At 37.9% G+C, this 19,767-nt stretch overlaps 4 protein-coding genes across 8 annotated transcripts; 1 reads left to right on the forward strand and 3 right to left on the reverse strand.

Annotated features, from left to right (window-relative positions):
• Positions 1-800: 800 nt before the first annotated feature.
• On the reverse strand, positions 801-9,978 carry LOC116173705 (ankyrin repeat domain-containing protein 12). Of its 4 annotated transcripts, none has more exons than XM_031491359.1 (8): positions 9,873-9,978; positions 9,482-9,783; positions 9,172-9,438; positions 2,536-3,299; positions 2,153-2,374; positions 1,849-2,082; positions 1,344-1,547; positions 801-1,294 (listed from the first exon to the last, which is right to left on the reverse strand). In XM_031491359.1, the coding sequence occupies exons 2-8, from the start codon at positions 9,732-9,734 to the stop codon at positions 863-865; spliced, it is 2,376 nt and encodes a 791-aa protein (XP_031347219.1). In that variant the 5' UTR covers positions 9,735-9,783; positions 9,873-9,978; the 3' UTR covers positions 801-862. The 4 variants fall into 4 exon arrangements, with proteins under 4 accessions (XP_031347219.1, XP_031347218.1, XP_031347220.1 ...); XM_031491358.1 differs by having other exon boundaries at positions 9,856-9,890; XM_031491360.1 differs by lacking the exon at positions 2,153-2,374 and having other exon boundaries at positions 9,856-9,930.
• A 756-nt stretch (positions 9,979-10,734) lies between these two features.
• Positions 10,735-12,135, reverse strand: LOC116173708 (leucine-rich repeat-containing protein 59-like). The gene is made up of 4 exons (XM_031491366.1): positions 11,982-12,135; positions 11,776-11,906; positions 11,668-11,727; positions 10,735-11,619 (listed from the first exon to the last, which is right to left on the reverse strand). Exons 2-4 carry the CDS (start codon positions 11,875-11,877, stop codon positions 10,750-10,752), a joined length of 1,032 nt encoding a protein of 343 aa, XP_031347226.1. The 5' UTR covers positions 11,878-11,906; positions 11,982-12,135; the 3' UTR covers positions 10,735-10,749.
• Positions 12,136-15,380: 3,245 nt separating this feature from the next.
• Positions 15,381-19,044, forward strand: LOC116173707. 2 transcript variants are annotated; one of them, XM_031491363.1, is made up of 7 exons: positions 15,381-15,555; positions 17,328-17,525; positions 17,572-17,676; positions 17,720-17,954; positions 18,003-18,237; positions 18,645-18,829; positions 18,874-19,044. In XM_031491363.1, exons 1-7 carry the CDS (start codon positions 15,466-15,468, stop codon positions 18,969-18,971), a joined length of 1,146 nt encoding a protein of 381 aa, XP_031347223.1. In that variant the 5' UTR covers positions 15,381-15,465; the 3' UTR covers positions 18,972-19,044. The 2 variants fall into 2 exon arrangements, with proteins under 2 accessions (XP_031347223.1, XP_031347224.1); XM_031491364.1 differs by lacking the exon at positions 15,381-15,555 and adding an exon at positions 16,085-16,520.
• LOC116173710 (selenoprotein K-like) lies at positions 18,960-19,697 on the reverse strand. Its single transcript, XM_031491368.1, has 3 exons — positions 19,542-19,697; positions 19,369-19,453; positions 18,960-19,318 (listed from the first exon to the last, which is right to left on the reverse strand). The coding sequence occupies exons 1-3, from the start codon at positions 19,555-19,557 to the stop codon at positions 19,180-19,182; spliced, it is 240 nt and encodes a 79-aa protein (XP_031347228.1). The 5' UTR covers positions 19,558-19,697; the 3' UTR covers positions 18,960-19,179.
• Positions 19,698-19,767: the final 70 nt, after the last annotated feature.

A 19,767-nucleotide genomic window follows, 5' to 3' on the forward strand; every position in this document is an offset into this window, starting at 1 on the left:
AACCCCAATTAACTTTGTCACGATCTTTCATTAGAGTATAGCACGGAAAGCATCCTCCTGGTAACATTCTATGGGGAAAATTACACTGAAAGAAATAAAATATAAACAAATTATGAAAGGTGCCAATCTCATCTATTTTTTAGGTTGGTATTAGCATCATTTCACTTTAAAGTGAAATACAATTGCAGCATGTCACTTGGAAAGTTATTTCACTTTCAAGTTTTATTTAAAAAGATCAACTTTTAGCGTGGAAAATGGGCTTTAGTAACATATTTCAGAGATTTTCGGAAGCTAGTCAGAAGATAAATTTGACTAAGAAAATTTGAATGAATTAAAATTTCATGCACTACTTTGTATACTGTAGTTTTCCACTAAACACGAACAGTTTAGAAGTATGAAAATGAAGAATTCTGAATAGCTATTGGGTAAATGATATGTAGCACCACTGGACACTAACAAATAAAACATAGCCACCCAATGTAGTTTTTGTCCTTTTTTTGGTCCCTCCTCATATTTCAGTTCAGTGGCGTAGTCAGTTTTTCCAAAATAAATATTTTTTGAAATTAATAACCAAACTTAAAAGCATAAAAATAATATACAGTACGTCTCATTTAAACTTAAGCATAAAAATAATATACAGTAGGTTAATTCGAAAAAATATTTATTTTGGAAAAACTGACCATGAAATAACTAAATTCTAAGGGTTTGTGAAACCGGGCCGCCACAGCAGTATTCTATTAATCAGTAACTCATTGTAGATGTCTAAATTAATCCAGGAGGGAATGGAAAACAAAAGTAAGTAAAATTCATAGCTACATTATTTAACAATCAACAGTAATAAATTAATTATAAATATTAAGAACTAAGCGGGGAGTAAATCAAAGTCGTCGCTGACATGAACCATAGGAACATGTAATTCGTCAATAGATGGCGTGGTCTTCGCATCACACAGATTCAATTCTTTCAGCTTCCACTCCCAATCCATCTTTTGAACGGCATGCAGAGATTCCGCTTCGTTGTGATGCCTCAAAAGCATATGCTCCTTTATTTTTTCCCATTTATCGTCGACGTCTTGCAACCAGCTCAAAAACAAACGCCCATTATACCTCGACCTTGCGTTACGATCTTTCTCTTCCTGCTCGGGCGTTATCAAGTTATACACCTCTTCGTCCCTTAAAATCGTACACACGGAGAACGGAAGCGACTGGTTGGCCAAAGCGCGCGCCGCTCGACCGTGTACCCGTAGTATCTCTTGTTCGACGGACAGTACTAATTTTTCTTTCTCTATCACATGCTTAAAAAAATTCGGTTAGTAATCGATCAGTGCGATCGAAAAGTCTTACCTGCATTCGTAATCTGTACCGCTCCTTCTCCTGCTCACTGTACAGGTCTTTCATTTGCGCGGGAAGATTCGCCGGAATGGTTATGTTGGGCGTAGTCGGCGCGTTTCCGGCCAGGACGTAGGTGCACCGATTCATGAGGTAATCCTTGAAGCCCTGCGGGGGCTTAGGCTGTACTGGAATTAATCCCTTACGTCGCTTGTCAATCTAAAAGAGATGTAGGAATTTCACAATATTTAGACAGAAAATATCTGATTGGGTGTTTGTGTTTTGTTTTACTCTGTTAAAGAACATTGCAGTTATAAGAAAATGATAGGATTTTCTCTTTTAAGGACATTAGACTTTTCCTTTAATTTATTTCAATCGATCGCATGTGCGTGGTGTGCAGGCCCTGAGTGCCTTTCTTTCTAACAGCATTGTTAATTGAGTTTAATGGAGCTAATTGGGGATGTTTATGTCAGTGGTTTTTTCCCAGGGGCCCCCCCCCCCCCCACATATATTGACGTACTTGTTTCCTAATGTTCAGAAACAGTTGATAGCAATTGGTTATGGGTTGTTCGTGGGGATGTATCTCGGAGACGGCGGGTGCCTCGAGCGGTTCGTGCGCAGGCGGCGGTACCGACGTTTCCTTGCTGGGCTTCATCTTTCGCTTCCTCGGATGTAGTTCGACGACGTTCATCGTCGCCGTGGAATTAACGCCGGAAGTCGACATGGTCGGTTCAGTATCGCTGCTCGTCGTAACCTGCAAATCGCACGCGCATGAAAATTGTATAGCGAATCGCGAGCACAGCGTTACAATATTTAAGAAATACCTGAGCGTCAGAAGTTTTGGATGTAGTAGCGGCGGAAGTATTATGTATAGTTGAAGTTGTTGTCTCAGGTTGGTTTGAAGGTGTAGAAGGGGAAGCAGATGGGGATGGTGAGTGAGATCTTTGAAGTTGTGGAGAGGAATTATTGCTACTTCTGTCAGCACTACCTGGAACAGGTCCCGAGCGATGCGAACTTCGCAATACTCTTTGATGGTGTCCTGCTCGCTTTAAAAATAATCGTTTCAATTCGATGTGAGAGTTTATGAATTTCTATGACACCGATGCGATTTTAAGAGTAATAAGCAAATTAGCAACAGGTGACAATCTGTAGCAATGATGAAGCAAAGTGATGAAAAGATTGTGGGTGTTAGTTTGATGGTACAAACCTGATCGTCCGAGCCGGCGGTCTGCTCTTTTTTTTCTTCATTTTTAACGGCGGGAGTTTCTGTGGGGCTTGTCGTGCCAGAAGTGGCATCTTTTTCGGACGATTCGTTGTTAGAGCTAGCTACAACGTAGGGTAGTGCCTGATGAGAGCGTTGCGAATTGTTTTTTCCATTACGCGTAGATCCGCTCTCTTGCTCGCTGGTACTTTGAGGTATCACAATTTTTAACGGCGGTACTTTTAGATCTGATTTACCGTCCTCCACCTCCTGGTCGCTTGTTGCCGGTTTAGGACTGGCGGGTGGAGTTTTTCGTTCTGTTGATTTAACGGAAGCGGCGGTGTTTGTTTTGTTTGGCGCCGTTGTTGCTTGCTTACTTAGCTGTGCCTTGTTAAGACCGACGTTTCGCTGCGGCGTCGCCGCCTTAGTTTCTTTTGCGGTGTCATCTTTGCGTTTTTTTTTCTTAGATTCATCGTCGGCGGCATCGTCAGCGTCTGCTACTTCAGAAAAAGTTCGCTTCGCGTTTTCCTCTGTCGACTGACTTGTACTTGTGGTAGAAGCACCATCCTGCAGGTCTTTCTCCGTCTCGCAGGAGTCCTGCGGCTTATTCTCAGGTGATGGACAGGAATCTTTCACAGATTTGAATTCGTACACGTCATCTGTTGTTTTTGAGGAATCCATCGTTTCCTCGGTTGTGTTCTTTTGTTTGCTGTCAATGAGCTTCTTTTCATCCCTCAGACGTGGTTGCTGTCTTGTCGATATGGTGGGTTCTGTAAACAAGTTTTCCTTTAAAATAAATTAATTGTGAAAGATAATAATTTATGCGCGCCACTGTCACAGCTATGCTAGTGCCTAAGCTAGTGCTTTGTTCTAAAATTGATTGTTCAGCATCTGCTAATGTACCAAATTGTGTAAAATGTCCATTTCTTTTTGTTTGATAAAACTATACATTTACAAATATCCATGCCCGAACCCAGACTCGAACTCGCCTCCCCTTTATCATTGAGTACAAATTATGGTAATATTTTATTATGTAAACCTCCTTTTAAATTTAATATACAAGACAATGGTATTTTGCCACTCCCTTATTGTGCATAAGTGCCAATTGATCACGACTCCTTAATTTTATGTTGGATACTGTTATGTGATGGGCCTCGAAACCCATGTTGTATGCGAATATTATACCCCTGAGACAGGTTATGTCCCATCCAAAGGTGGGTGCCTGAACTCAAATCACAAACTAAATCCCGGCTCTGTGAAAGATGATGGCACATTATTTTAAATACTGAGGTAAAGTTATGATTTCGACAATGGTATTTTGCCACTCCCTTATTGTGCATAAGTGCCAATTGATCACGACTCCTTAATTTTATGTTGGATACTGTTATGTGATGGGCCTCGAAACCCATGTTGTATGCGAATATTATACCCCTGAGACAGGTTATGTCCCATCCAAAGGTGGGTGCCTGAACTCAAATCACAAACTAAATCCCGGCTCTGTGAAAGATGATGGCACATTATTTTAAATACTGAGGTAAAGTTATGATTTCGAGGGAGATCAAATTTTCCGATGTTGTCAAACAGGGTGAAAAATTATTGACCTGCGTAGCTCAGATGAGTTTACATTAGTAGCTATAACTTTGGCTACAAGGGTCTTGGGTTTGAATCCCAGGTAAGGCATTGTTGTTTGTGATTGTATACAGGGTGGATTTCAATGTAAAATTCATAACATGCTCCCCAAATTATTTTAGAGCAAAATTGTACTAAGGTTTTTTGTAGAAAAAAATTTTTTACGCTAATCAACCGTATTAGTTTTCAATTTTTTACATAATAAGGACGGAAAATTGGAAAAATAAAACCCCCATCTTTTTTCAATAATCTGTGATGCCATGGAATTTTATAATACAAAAACTACGCCAATATCAGTCATGCCATGGAATGTCTGCTATAAAACAAATCAAATTCTATCAAAAAAGTATTATATTTAGAACAGCGAATTCAACATAAAGAAAGACCAAATTACTAAAAACGGTTTCCTAATATAACAATTTACAATAAATGTTCGAATAAGTCACCATTAACTGCAAGACAGTAACCAAGTCGATCATAAAATCCATTTCGAGCTGCTGCTAATTGATAACTGGATACCTTTTTGTTTTAGAAAACTCCATGGCATCGCAGATTATTGAAAAATATGCGGGTTTTATTTTTCCAATTTCTAATTATGCAAAAAATTGAAAACTAATACGGTTGATTGTCGTAAAATTTTTTTCTACAAAAAACCTTAATACATTTTTGCTCTAAAATAATTTGGGGAGCCAATAATCGCATGTTATGAATTTTACATTGAAATCCCTATGATGCGTTATGGGAGTCACCACCCTGTATAGTCTATAGTGTGTTGAGCGGGAAGACTAGCTCCGCCCACTGTAAAATAAAGGCAATAAAAAAAAACTACTATACTTAATGTGAAATTGTAAAATGCAAATTGGAGAAGAAGGTCCCTTAAGATATTTCCGTGTGAGTATGAGAGCGCAACTCTGATTTGAATTCGGATTGATTGTTTTTGTTATTAGCGGTTTAATTAAATTTACCCCCCCACCCCCCAATTTTGTGTTTCATTTTAAGTGCTCTCAGTGGTGGTTTGTTCAAGTTCCTAAATGCAATTAATATTTAAAAATTGACGAAGCTAAGTCAGGTTCTAATATAATACAGTACTTGACGAGATATTAAAATACTTATACTGTACTACTGTTACTGAAATTTTCACACCTCCCCCACAAGATTTTGGAATGGAGGGGCGAAATTTGATTCCACTTACCCTCCCAAAGTATCAAATGAGCTTGGTTGTTACCTTTTTTAATTCTCTAATCGCAGGAGTGTACCAGTGGCGTATTTACGGGGGGGTGAAGGGGATATATCCCCCCCCCCCCAGAAGAATTGAGTTATCATCATAGCTATTAGATATTTAGGTAATACTCCGCTATCCGCTCCGCCCACTTTAAAATAAAGGCAATAATATATAGGTATATATAGAGAGCAATTTTGGTTTTAGTTAAAGTCTAAAGTCACTAAAATCTAAATATTCTGTAGTATTCAGTATTCACTATTCAGTGAGCGATCAGTGTTGGCAGTCAACGGTTTGGCTATTCGGCATCGATCGGCAATTCCCTACATTGATGCCCAAAATAACAAATAGGTATCAGGTACTTGGTACTGCTACTGAGATGAGGTACCTGCGTCCTGCCTTTCACGAAATGACGAAAATAAGAATTTTAAATTTTAAAAACAGGAATTTTTTTTGCCCATAACTTTTGATTGAGACGTCTAATCGAAAAAGTACGAATCGTTTTGGATTCTACGCACCCAAATTAATAAGAAAGTTTTTTCCCGAGAAATTTTGGTGCAATCGATTTTTGGTAAAAAAGGAAAGTAATAACTGCCATTTTTTTGCCCAGAAAAAAAAATTGTCTCAGATCGACCGGAAAAAATATTTGCTTATAGAATGTGGCCTGTAGAATCCATAATTTCAAACAGTTCCAAGATCGGACTACTAGATCAAAAGTTACACCCCTTTGAATTTTTTGTCGAAATTGGTTTTTTGCCCATAACTTTTGATGGAGACGTCTAATCGAAAAAGTACGAATCGTTTTGGATTCTACGCACCCAAATTAATAAGAAAAAGTTTTTTCCCGAGAAATTTTGGTGCAGTCGATTTTTGGTAAAAAAGGAAGGTAATAACTGCCTTTTTTTTGCCCAGAAAAAAAATTTTCTCAGATCGACTCGGAAAAAATATTTTCTAATAGAATGTGGCCTGTAGAATCCATAATTTCAAACAGTTCCAAGATCGGGCTACTAGATCAAAAGTTCAAGCCCTTTGAATTTTTTGTCGAAATTGTTTTTTTGCCCATAAATATACCTATTATTCAAAGTTTTCGTTGACTAATTAAAGCAAAAGCAATAAAGGGGCCTGTCAGCAGTAAGAAATAAAATACCGTTCTAATCTAATCTTTTTCGCCTGTGCAACCCAATTTCTATTTCTTACCCCCTCCCTCCTCCCCCTTCTAGTACGCACTGGGTGACTGTATGTGCCACGAACTTGTTTAATCCCCCCCCCCCCAGAATAAATTTCTACGTACGCCACTGGAGTGTACCATACAGGATGATTCACATAGCCCGTTCGGTTACAGTTTTCAAATTTGCAGTTGAAATAGAAATTTGAAATAACGAACCATTGCGACCATTGAAATAAAATAATTTCAAGAAGGAAGTGGAAGATCTTGGTTTTTTTTTTGGAAATTAGAAACATACCATTTTCTTTTTTGAGCTATTTTATATACTTTATTATGAATTCAAAGCACCTCCCTGTCATACTTTTTGACATGTCAATTTTTCTCTACAAAATTGAAGATGCAAGGGTCCATTTAAAAATTCATCATCTCTTAATAGTCTAAGGAATTTTTTTGTGTGGCCGCCCAAAGTTTTGAAAAAGTTTCCAGCAAAAGCAAGAATGAATGTAGATTTAAATTTTAGTGCCACTTTTATTAATATTCGGTATGCCTATATCCGTTAGTTATTCAGTTACTAGCATTTTTTAAAATCAATATTCTTATTTTTCATTGGGGGTAGTAGGCTTTGGAAGCAATCCTTATATTTTGAATGTCCTTCGAATCAAATGTCATACAGCATTATCTTAGTGTTCATGTTCCCCCTCCAATAGCATTTTTCTTTAAATTTCGTGTGTCCAAAACACATTTCTCACCTTCACTAAAACTACAAAACTTAAAAATGTCTAGAGGCGGCGCTAGTTCTAGCATCTTTTTGACATGGGGTCACCGATTTTCTTACCTCTATTACCATCAGACTGACATAGATTTTTTTGGTGTCATTTAAATTAAAATAAATGAACTTTAATGATCAAAATATCTGTGACAATTCTTTGACAACGTTTCCTACGTTTTTTTTAACAAATCAAACATTTATTTTGCAATCAATGGTCCAATACTTCAAACTTTATTTTCGCTTTTGAAAAATATAGCCATTGGATACTTAATATTTTTAGAATACTGCAAATATGACAAGGAAAATTATTTTCATTGTCCTTTTCATGTATAAGTACTTTTTCTTAAATTTACCAAGCTCCTACCCCATCAAAAGACTACAATCAGAGCCCTCTGCATGTCGGTCAAGTTACTATCATGAAAGGACGCAGTAGATTCCCGACAAATAGTCGGGTCGCCTGATTGAACCGATAAAATTAATTGGCAAACAAGATACGAGTTACACGAGGCGATGGATCAAATGAAGTAGCACAATTTGTGCTTAACAAAAATATCGATCACAATCACTTCTTGGAAATGGTGCTCCACATTTGTTCCCTTTAGCACAGGTACCTACGTGTGGCGAGGTAGTGGGCAAGTTTCCCAAAATCGCCCGGCCCAGACTTCATGTATTACTCTCAATTGTGTTAAATAAACAGTATACAATTCAGAGTTCCTAAGTGAAAACAATTAAAAAATTGAGGGAAATGAATTGTTTGTACCCCATCCTCTAAATAACCGGTTTTATCCCTATATTTACGAGACTCAATGGCCACTTTTCCTTCCAGAGGACTTAAACTGCAATGAAGAACGAAAAGTGACAGTACACAATTTAATAATTAAATGTAGTCGGGCTCTTGCCCCATATTTTATAGTCATTATACCGTTTTCCATAGGTACATCTTTTTTGGATTTGGGAGGTAGGAATTGTCTCATAACTTCTGTGACATTTTAAATAATCACATCTGCATAGTCAACAGATGAATCATGACACAGTAACATTGCAAGGTATCTTGATTCACATTTTAATTTGGAATAAATCATGAGGGCTTGTAATAATCAAAATCGATACCTACAGGGTGATGGGACATTCAAGACACGACCAATAATTAATTAAATGGAATATTTTTCTTCGTAGCTAACAATGAGAAAGGAATGTTGGCATTTTATTTATGAAATTTGTGTAACATGCAAATAACAGTACAATGCAAAACGCGAATTTACTAAGAAGGTAATGTAGATCATTAGAAGGGGGTGCGAAAAGGGGCATTCACCTAAATTCAAATATCAATATAATCTATAAACATGTCACGGTATTTTCACCTTTAATGGTGCCTTCCTGCCTCATCCTTTTGCGAAGTGAGAAAATTTTTGCGCGAAATAATGTAGAAAATCGAATACAAGCGAAAACAAAATGGTGATTTCTGCTTACCCGACAACAAAACGCACAACAAAGAAACACGAAAGTGAAAAAGATTACCAATTCTAATCGAACGTACCTTTATAAATCTGCGACGCTCGTCGCATCTCAGGTTTAGGAAGCGGTCGAACTCGTTCTTTTCTTTCTATGCGCTTGCACGGCCGCTATCTCTCGTTATTCGTCTCGTCTCACCACAAAAACAATCCGATCTAAAATTCTTGCGAATACGAACCCAAATTTGATGTAAATCATCTGGTTTTACGTCGCCGCCATATTGGCGGGAAATTCAAATTTATTTATTACTATTATTACCCCCAACACGAATTTCACAACCAAAATAGGAACTCTCAAGTGATCAAAACACTTCAAATCCCACTTGAACTAGAATTATTCGAGACCCACCTGTTACTGCATCGGAATTAAGAAGTAAGGCGGCAACACTCGGCGATGATACATCAAATGGAGTTTTCCCTTTAGAATTTTTTGCACCGGTATCCGCTCCCTTTTCCAGCAAATACTGTGCGAGTTTAAGGTGTCCGTTTACTGCTGCATCATGTAGTGGTGTATCATCGTCGAACCCTCGTGCGTTTACATTTGCGCCGGCCTGTACTAGCCTGCACGCAACTTCGAACCACCCGTGATTACAGGCCTCGTGCAGAGGTGTCCAACCTACAAGCTACGTCAGATACAAGTCGTCAACATAGCGCATTACCTGCGAAATCCGCAACGTTCGGGTCGGCGTGATGCGACAGCAGCTTACAAACTTGCTCGACGTCCCCCTTGATCGCGGCCAAGTGCAGGGGCGTCTCGCCTCGCTCGTTGCGATCTTTCGATCGCGAGGACGGACTTCTCGAATGCGAAGCCATCTGCATGAGTAGGGCCATTTGCTGTCTCTCCGACATTGGCGTTGAGGTTGGTGTCTTGCTAACCGACGAATGTATTTTGGGCCGAACTGAAGATGGCATTTCACATTTAAAAAACGGGTCCAATACAAATAAACATTTGTAAGATAACCTAAAAAATTAAAAGACGTTGACAAACCGTACGATACACTTTAAGTGATTGTTTAGGGAAACTTGTAATTACTTTGGAATTGTAGTTACCATAAAATTAATAATAAGGCACTTCTTTATCAATTAATCTTAAAAGTTACACTTTTGAGCAAAATATCATATTTCGTGAAATTTATAATAGATGGCACGTTGGCACCATACGAAACCATGTGTTTTACAACGAGTTAAAAGGTAAAGGAGATATAACATGAGTCAACTTATAGTATACATACAGGGTGGTCTATCATGAGCGGCTACAGAGAATAACTGCGAGACGTTGGGCATGCGTACAACACATAATTTTTGTTCGGGACGACACAATAGAACTGCGAGAATGGAGTCCAAGTAGGTGTACATATTTTCAACCTGGAGCAATCAGCACCTATCTTCGCAGAATAAAATATACCTGGTGTAAATTCGAGTTAACTCTAAAACCAAAAAACGTCTCTATCTGAGACTCACTTTTTGCAGCCAAGACAGGCCCTCCACAGTCCTTTGTATGGCCCTTCCGATACCATTGTATTGTAACTATTATATATATTCTTATTTTTTTCCCCTTTCAATTTCAGCATTATTAGATTTATTTATTTAATCAAATTTTACCGTTAGATCTCTTCTAGACTTCTAGCCCTATAGGAACTTATACCAGAGTTTTATAGATTTTTCCCAAAGCTTTCTAAATCTATTCCAAGACAGACCTAAGCCTAAAAAGCCCTGTAAAGGGCCTAGCAATCCCGGGAGACCAGTTGCAACCTGACAAGCGCTTTTTCTTTACTCTCCTGGTCATTTTATCTATTTTTATACTTAACTTTTCATAAATCCAACAGCAATGAATTTATTCAATGATTTCCAAGAGAGGCCACCAGGACACCCTGAACAAGAAAATAACCTACCCCAATAATACACAGAGAGCTAAGAATTATGGCATTTATTTCCCAAAAACTTTAAGATATATTTTACTTGCCGTTAAAGTAGCATTTTTGAAAACTTGCGACATTTCAGTCAATATAACATTAACACTATGATTGTTACCCAATTCGTTGACATACCCTGATACGCTCACCACGCCTTTGGCGGTAAAATCGTGTAGCAACTTTATCGTCCTTCCCACCTCCAATCCAATACCCTGAAGATTATTTGGCAACCTATCGACACCGCTATACCAAATTTCGACCGCCTTGTCTTCCAATGACTTCATAAACTCAATTTTAGCGGCAGTTAAAACAAACATTGTTAATAATAACAGGAACGAAATCGCAAAAAAGCGTTTAATCGAAGTGAAAACACTCGGTTTGGTATGTTTCTTGTTTTTGGAAGAGTTTTTCTTAGAATTACTGCTTTTTTCCGCCGACTTAGTTACTGTGGCGGCTTGTGCAACGTCTTTCACAGGTGCAAGTTTTTCTTTCTTTGGTTTCTTAGCCTTCTCCTTCTTCGATTTTTCCATATTTGCCTGCAGGTTTTTCTGTCGTTGCTCCTCTCTAAGATTCTTCTCGTGCTCGACTTTCTGTTCGAGCTTAGTATAAAATGCAACAATATTCCTCGCACAGTCTTGACACTGCTTCGTTTCGAGGCAAGGACCTGCAATATTCGCTATTGCAGGAACCAAGGGGTTGTCTTTTAAATCCAGCCAACGCAACGCCCTTAGCTTGCTGAAGTTCAGAGGAAGATGCTGCAGCTGATTTCGATACAAATCCAAATGTTTTAACTTGACTAAATCTCCAAAGTTGTCTGGTAACTCCGTAAGTTTATTTTTACTAAGATCTAACTTGGTCAGACAATGTAAAGTAGAAAAATTCGTCTAAAAATGTTAGGTGAAATTTGACCGTCTTTGACTGCCGACACTTACTGGTAACGAAGATATGTGATTGTTTGACAAATCTAAGGTGTGCACTTTTTTAATCGAAATCTAAAAGGATAATCACAGGAATTTCTAAGCGAATAAATCGTAACTCACGATCTCTTTAATGGGGACCTCTTGTAAATCTAACATGCTCAGATCCATTTCTCCATCTTCGACCTTGTCTCTTACGTTCAGTTTCTTCGCCGATGGAGACATTGCTTGTTGTTCGGAAGGGGGTATATATTCTACAACAAATTTAGTTATAATACCCATTTTGTTTGAAAGTTGTAATGAAAGTAGTAGTCAAAAGGTCAACCTACTAGATTAATATTAGCAAAATGGTTTAATTTTTAACCATTGAAGTAACGTCGGTGCCTTTAAATTTCACTTTTCGTTTGAAAATTTTAAAACACGTCAACAGGAAAAACTGGTGACGTATTTATTGGCAATTGTCAAATATCAGGTTTCTTGCTCTTTTACATACAGCGCATTTTTCATGCAAATTTTCTTTTGTGCATACTCTTGTAGATGGAAATGGTAGGCAACACACCATGCTGTCCTGTATAGCAGTCCGTGAAACAAAATGGTTGCTTTTAAACCTTCAAAAGCGGAAGTTTTTTTACTTTCAAGAAGAAAATAAATTATCAAATCTGCTTAACAATGTAATTGCATCTTAAATTATTAGCATATTAAAAAGGTTACCTCTTGCGTATACTTTGATACTTATACCATTGTATTTACGTTTATAAATACAATGCTTATACCGTCTGTGTATCTAAAGCTCAGAAAGTACACAGCCTAGGCAATAACCTAAAACTACTCTGACAAGCGAGTTTGTAGCAACAAGTTACCATAATATTTATTTTTTAAATAATTATTCTAAACAGATTTTGTTTATGAATGGTGGGTTTATTACAATCATTTATCATTATAGTTCACTAACCTCAGGATACAGTGACTTTATAAGGACAGTGGCGACAACTTATCATAATCCGCCATATTGGAGCTAAAAAATTGATTGTAAGATCAATATACCTTGTCATGTCAAATTGTGAGCGTAGAATAATAAATGTCAGTTTCATTTAAGTAAAGATTCTTGTTCAAAACGAACGGCGCAGAAATGATCGTTTAAAGCTTTGCAGAACAACCTATGGGAAAACAAATGCCTCCCAAATTCAAAAAGGTATGGGTATATGGAAAACGGTATAATAAGTATGAAATATGGTGCAATATCCAAAATGTACATATAAATAATCATTAAATTGTGTTTGACATTTCAGTGTCTTCTGTCACTTCTTGTCCCCTGTCGCGTGTTGCTCCTTCCGGACTTAAAAGTATTTCTTTAGTCTCTTAAATGGAAGACAAAACACGTTGATCTAGTCCACGGAGTACAAGAGATCAATATTCCATGTGCTCCAGCAAACATGAAACCAATTCAAACGTATTTACGATCACAATTTTGCTGCTAAATTTCGGATAAGCTGCTTCTCTAACCAGTTTTCTATCTAAACTCATTAGGTATTTAGGGCTTCTGAAAAAAATTTTACATCAATTACCACTCGTAAGGTTAGGCACAGTTTTACATCTAAAAACACTAAGCGAATTACATACCTTATAATATCGTAATAAATCCAAACTATATGCGTCTTTAAAAATCGAGTTTATATAAAACTGGAGACGGAAAACGTAAAATAAAGCAAATACAAGAAGCAAAGTGTAAACTAGTAACATGATGCCGTGACAATTACAGGTGACACTGTCAAAACAGTATAATTAATAATTATAGCACGGAGTGCACCGCGTCGTTTTGAAGGTTTTCTATTGGCCAGTTTGGAATTTAGCTCCAATATGGCGACCGGAACCAACGACCAATCAAAAACGAGATACCCTGTTGTCGCCACTGTCTCTATAAAGTCACTGTACCTCAGGATGGTTTCGTTGATTAGCAACACACAATAAACCTTTGTTTCTATTAGCTGTTACTTAATGATTTTTGATAGTGAACTAAACTAAATAAACTGTGCATCGCTACCATCGAAACCAGACCTTTGTTTCTATTGGCTATTTCTTAATGATCTAATGATAATGATTGTACAAACCCACCACCAAAATGTCATACATTTGTGCCTTTTAGACCAGCCGTTCAATATACACAATTATTAAACATTCCATATACAGGGTGATTCCTATAGTACCTGCCACCGTTTGGGAGCGTGTAGGTGGTGCGTAGGGGAGTATTTTGATATAGGACACTTGGGGTCGGAAATCTAAAATAAGGGTGCCAGAGCCAAATTTACCTTCTGGAATTTCGCGCCTGTAGGTAGGCAACCCAACCGGCCGGCGGTGCACACGGAGCGATCTCAGGCGGCGATGTGTGGCTGACACTTGATCAGAATTTTGTTTAAACCCACGAAATCCCGTCTGCAACGACGCGTATCAAGTGAATAAACACTATGGCAATAGTATAATAATAGTTGGCTAGATGTAGGAAGTGCATTGAGAACAACGGTGGCCACGTTGAACACTTGTAAACGTTATTGCTTTTGACTGTCGTTTTCCCTCCTTCCCTCCCATGTCGCTTCCTCGCGCTAACTCGCTCTGCATCGCTCCGCGCGAAACGTCGGTCGGTTGGGTTGCCTACATACAGGCGTGAAATTCCAGAAGATAAATTTGGTTCTAGCGCCCTTATTTTAGATTTCCGACCCCAAGTGTCCTATATCAAAATACTCCCCTAGGCACCCCCTATACGCTCCCAAACGGTGGCAGGTACTATAGGAATCACCCTGTATATAAAAAAACCTACGCTATTTTTTATGAGTATAAATAAATGTTTTCCTTCCTCATTTTAGTTTTCGAACTGTTCAAGTACTTAAAGGGTACAATGGAAACAATTGTTAAATGCAGACATTACGACTTTCGAATTTCTCATAAAAGCTGTAATATTTATTACCATATGTGGCCCCGTGTTTACTTTTCAAAACGGTCACAGTGTATCCTTGTAGGTAATGGAACATTCTTATAATAAAATAAACGGTAATTACCTACAACTTAATTAGTTCGTTGCCATTTCTCTCTAGTAAATTTACATAAAGTACAATTATGGGCAAAGTAACCGGGTCATATTGCTATAGGTACGTTGTAAATGGTCAATTAATTGAATTCTTGGTTACATAGATACTGATATTGTAAAAGTACTTTTGCACACAAGGGTGTTCCCTTAGGAGCCGGCTCTCCCTTTTGCAGTATACTATACACTGCGTAGATAGCTGGTGCTTGCGTGAAAGCTCCTGAGTACCTATTGCTTTCCAGTTTAACACCTAATAAATCCTTGAAATGAATTACTGAAAATGCTGCAGTACAGAAAAATGTAACTAGAACTCGTACACGAATTTTACTTTACACATTTCTTATACCTATGGAGATGAAGTGAGACGGTTTACTCAATGAACAATATTACTATTCCTAATATGTATTTTATTAAGCTAAGTACCGTACAAGTTTGCTACTTGCCAGATTTTCATTACCCTTATTAAATATAGCCACTTAGGGCGCCTATAAAATTTACATCCCATCATGAAGGTAAAGGTCCTAACTTGAATAGGGACAGAGACGAAGCGGCACATCCCTGAAGTGTTAATCTCATTGTATTGTTTTTAAATAGTTTACGCATAATTAGTCGCCCATCCCACGATTTATGTAATTAATTAATTATGTGCGCGGAGGGAAGGGATTATCACGTTCTATATATAAGACGCGCGAATACGACGGCAACGCGCCACTGTAAATGAACACATTTTGAAAAAAATGTCATCAGTAAGTGAACGTTTGGAACGTAGGAATTCCATTCCTATTATTTACACGAGAGGAACTCATTATGAAGTAGGCTACGATGTGGTAAGTAATTTTCATATATTATCAGTAGATAATCCATACCTAATCACGCGCCAAGATTGTTTTAATTGTACCCCTTACTCAAAGGATCATTGGTCAAAATTTAATTAAAAATTAGATTGGTGTATGATTTTTGCTATTAAATTGTGGAACAATGACAACAAGTTTTTTTGCCGATGAAAGATGTCGTAATTCGTCGTTTGGCCTTCACTGCGGAAGGATTTCCATAAGTAGATGAATTATATCCAATTATATTTTTTTGGAATTAATTTTTTTTAACAAATAATAGATAATGAGATTAAGATGTATGTAGGGTTTCGCAATATCTATTTTTGCACTGTGACCTACTTGCAGATCACATCCTTTTTCCAGGGTTTGTTGGAAATTGTTAGCATAAGTTTACATATCATTTTGAAAGTTTCAGTTGAGGTCACTTTAAAAAAATCGCTTGGTAAGACTTACAACCGCTTATGCGGCTTACATTAAAAGGTATTTATTGTAGGTATATCATGTTTGTAAATGTTGTACACATTGAGATTATAAATAATCCGTTTCTTATCACATATTTTCGCACGTTGGCGTTGAAAGGAACTGAGTATGACGACCGTTGTTGTTAAGATGAAAATGATGTTCAGAACTGTTGACGTATGACGTCCCTACTATGCATATTTAGCAGAGCATTTAAAGTATTGATATTGCTTTAAGTATGAATGAAAAATCAATATCATGGGAAAACCGAAAACCATAAGAAATGCACAACCGGACAAATTAGAGAAAAGTTGCGTATTTTTTGGATTAGTATTTATTAAAGTTCCGAAATTCACCATATTTGGTTTTGATTTTGTTCTGACCTTGGTTGAAAAGGCACTTTTTAAGTTCACAAAATGGTGCCCACAGATTTTCACTGCAACGTTTCGTCTTTGAGAAACCATCATCAAATTCATATTTTTATATGGACCGGAAAAAAGGTACACACTATAGCATTTTTTTTATTACCAATAGGGACAAACATGGCAGATCGTTTATAAGATATGTCATTTAAAAGATTCTACAATTCATTGGCGTACCCAGGGGCGCGGGGGGGGGGGGGGGGTTATTGAACATTTGCGGACATATTTTACAGGTTCTATAAGGCCGTTTTCGGTATGTAGGTACCGAAAATTATGCATTACTCTTGGCTTTCAATTACCATTTTTAGGCTTACTATTTTCTTCATAATTATCTACCTGATTGTTGATTTCTACGTCGGCATTCCTGAGTGGAAATCGCCAAATTTTGGATTATCTCAATATTGCGCAAAGAAAATTAATTTGGAGGAGTGCCACCACCATCTTATCATTTCAAGCACGCTATAGATGAGTTTCTACCTTACCGGCAAAGTTCATTGAAACCAAACACGTTATCTACCTACACTAATAATCTGGCATTTACTTCGAAGTTGTTTATATCTGGAGATTTCAAGATAGTAGTCAAATATGCCCAACCCAAAGTATGTGGAATCTAATAATATATATTTATTCCAAGAATTACATGGAATCCCATGGTACGAATTCAGCAAAAGCTGCTGTTCCATATGCTATTTGATTAACTTCAAAAACAAGACACGCCTGCGTGTGTTTCTATGTTTCGGCCCAGCACCTTATTGACACGTTTCTATTACAGACAACTTTATTTGGACAATAAGTGACGATAGCATTGCTGTGCGGGGTAGATTTAATATATAATTTCCTACATTTTTGCTGCGTACACTAACACTAATGACTTTATTGTTGTAGGGACGTACATTTGCTGCGTTAATACAAAATTTCCTCGAAATATGTTCAACGCTAAATGAAGAGTTTATACCCGCCTACAACACTCCGGAAGGGAGGAAAGCATACGATGACACACTACGATCTGTAAACGAGAATTTTCCCCAGTACATTAAAGAGTTGGAAGGTACAGCAGATGGTGCCAAAGTTCCTTTTTATAAGGTGCGTTAGGTTTTTGGAGCGCAGGCTGCTTCACTTACTCTTACAGCTCTTCCTGCTGCACATGGACAGGATAATAACGGTAGCGGCGGGAATTGAAAATGAAACCTTGCCTGTTGGGTGTTCATCGATCTGCCTCAATCAAGGAGAACAGGTAGGTGCACTTCAATCACAAGTAACTCCAATTGTAATTGAAGGAAATACTTGGACACACCGAAGACGCAATCAGCGAAAACCTTAATCTCTACTACTTTGTGTCCGCCCACATAGTAACAGACCGACCCCAAGGAAAGTGGAGCACCACAGAGGAAAAATTTACTTCGCTTTGCTACCCTGGACACTTACCCGGTTATACCATGAGCTATAACCACCATGGCCTAATATTTTCGATCAACACACTTAGCGCCACATTCGTTCAAGCGGGAAGGACACGTAATACAAACAAATTGTAATGCGGCAACAGAAATTTTTGATTTCTAGCACGCCACTTTTTGACACGCGCGCTTTTGTCGGCCGAAAACTTTTCGCAAGCCGTACAGATATTGAAAGACCCCGGATGCGGGGCGGGCGATGGGTGCTCAGTCAACTTAAAGTTTGTTAACGACAGTGATAGACTATTTTACAACATTGAGATGGGGCCAGTTGTGGCGGACGATATGTCGCAACTTAACGTGGCGGTCGCAAGTCCTGGAGAAAATCTAATGCACTGTAATAGGTAAATAGTAGAGTGGGGTCTATGTAACTCTGAATTAAGACAATATATAATAAACCTACAAGAAAGTTGCAGGTGCATTATATAATCCAAAAGGCATCCATTTGAAGTAAAATAAGCCATTATGCGCATACATTCACAAAGCTTGTAAGAAGGTATTTTTTCTGTTGCTATTTCAAGACTATTCCTTTCAAATTATTTTATGAAATTCAAGAAAGGTTTCCTGAACTAGGTACTTTCAAGTCAACAGTAATCTCTACTATGTAGCCCCTTTAGAGGGTGTTTATCAAACACCTAGTCTGTGGGCCCTCTCAAAGCTGCACAACCTGCCTTCAAAAAATCAGATCGCCACCGTCAGCAGCCTGCCAACTCCAGATGAATTTGATTATTGATGCGATTTATTTCCCTAGGTACCTAAGGTTGGCAATTCCTGAAGAGACTGGTCCAATGAGGGACAGCAGCGATGCAAGATTAAGAGTTCTAAATGAATATCCCAAGGCGCTAAAGAAAAGTGACGTAATCAAAATGCTTTCCGACCAAACAGATTCGAGATACACGGTTTTTCAAGAGACAAACATTCAAACCATTGCAGTTGGTAAGTTGATGTAATCGTGGGAATTTTTAAAATGCGCATTCTAGGCATATTTGATTGTCGCGAAAAAACATGGAGCATCTACTCAGACAAAGCGAACCAGAATGAACCGCTAATTGTATTACCACTTGTGTTTAAACGTTAAAAGTTTATTACAGTATTACAGTTCCAACAATGTACTAATTATAACAAAAATAAAGATACTACCATCTCGACAGTATTAGGATTTACTTCGGCCCTATCCCCCCTTGGTTAAGGTTTATAGATTAAGCGTCATGCAATTAAATCCAGCAACCATCGAGAATGGTAAATGGTAAGTGATGCTCTCCTTTAATAGGAGAGGTTTACCGTGATCATCCGCCGCCAGGCATTGAACAATCGTCTATGGTTGTTACGCGACCAATCCGCTTGGGACCACCTCCAGGTCCTCCACCAGGACCACCACTTCTTCCGTTTCGCGATTTATCGTCAACTCCAACCAGCGTTTTAAAACTGAAGATAAAAATGCAATCAATGTGTCGACATGTTCGGCTTTTACTTACAACATAATGAAGAAAGCGATGATACCCCAAAATAGTGAGACGAGGCGCTCCAAGCTCCATGGGGGAGATTCCTTAAGTTGCCCTCCTAAAAAAAGATAACCTTCAGAGTGCAATGTCATACCATCATTTGGGTTTTTCATTTAATTGGTCCCAATAGTGTCATTCTTACTTACCTGTTACGTAAACCATAATTAATTTTTACATAAAAGATCTAAATTAAACTAAAATTTAAAGAAAACTCGCATTTGTTGGCAAATTGCAATGAACTTGTATGTTTCATCAGTTTCAGATAAGATTGCAAGCCTACCAACACAAACAAAAAAATCATTTGTGGTACCAATACGAAATTGATACCAAATAAATTCTACAGGGTGCGCTTTTATATGTATACAGACGTCA

The sequence above is a fragment of the Photinus pyralis genome, unplaced genomic scaffold (genome assembly GCF_008802855.1).
Source record: "Photinus pyralis isolate 1611_PpyrPB1 unplaced genomic scaffold, Ppyr1.3 Ppyr1.4_LG6, whole genome shotgun sequence".
In the NCBI taxonomy this organism is placed as follows: domain Eukaryota; kingdom Metazoa; phylum Arthropoda; class Insecta; order Coleoptera; family Lampyridae; genus Photinus; species Photinus pyralis.

Excerpts from the sequence above, each read along its gene's own strand:
- LOC116173705 (XM_031491358.1), bottom strand. The coding sequence starts at position 9,875 with ATGGTAACTACAATTCCAAA. Across the intron at positions 9,439-9,481 it reads GAACGTTGCGGATTTCGCAG|GTTGGACACCTCTGCACGAG; the intron begins GTAATGCGCTAT and ends CGTAGCTTGTAG. Across the intron at positions 2,083-2,152 it reads CCAAAACTTCTGACGCTCAG|GTTACGACGAGCAGCGATAC; the intron begins GTATTTCTTAAA and ends TGCGATTTGCAG.
- LOC116173708 (XM_031491366.1), bottom strand. The coding sequence starts at position 11,877 with ATGTCTCCATCGGCGAAGAAACTGAACGTAAGAGACAAGGTCGAAGAT. Across the intron at positions 11,728-11,775 it reads AGGTCCCCATTAAAGAGATC|ATTTCGATTAAAAAAGTGCA; the intron begins GTGAGTTACGAT and ends TTATCCTTTTAG. Across the intron at positions 11,620-11,667 it reads ATCACATATCTTCGTTACCA|ACGAATTTTTCTACTTTACA; the intron begins GTAAGTGTCGGC and ends TAACATTTTTAG.
- LOC116173707 (XM_031491363.1), top strand. The coding sequence starts at position 15,466 with ATGTCATCAGTAAGTGAACGTTTGGAACGTAGGAATTCCATTCCTATT. Across the intron at positions 15,556-17,327 it reads ATGAAGTAGGCTACGATGTG|GGACGTACATTTGCTGCGTT; the intron begins GTAAGTAATTTT and ends TTATTGTTGTAG. Across the intron at positions 17,526-17,571 it reads CCAAAGTTCCTTTTTATAAG|CTCTTCCTGCTGCACATGGA; the intron begins GTGCGTTAGGTT and ends TTACTCTTACAG.
- LOC116173710 (XM_031491368.1), bottom strand. Across the intron at positions 19,319-19,368 it reads ATCGCTTTCTTCATTATGTT|TTTTAAAACGCTGGTTGGAG; the intron begins GTAAGTAAAAGC and ends TTTTATCTTCAG.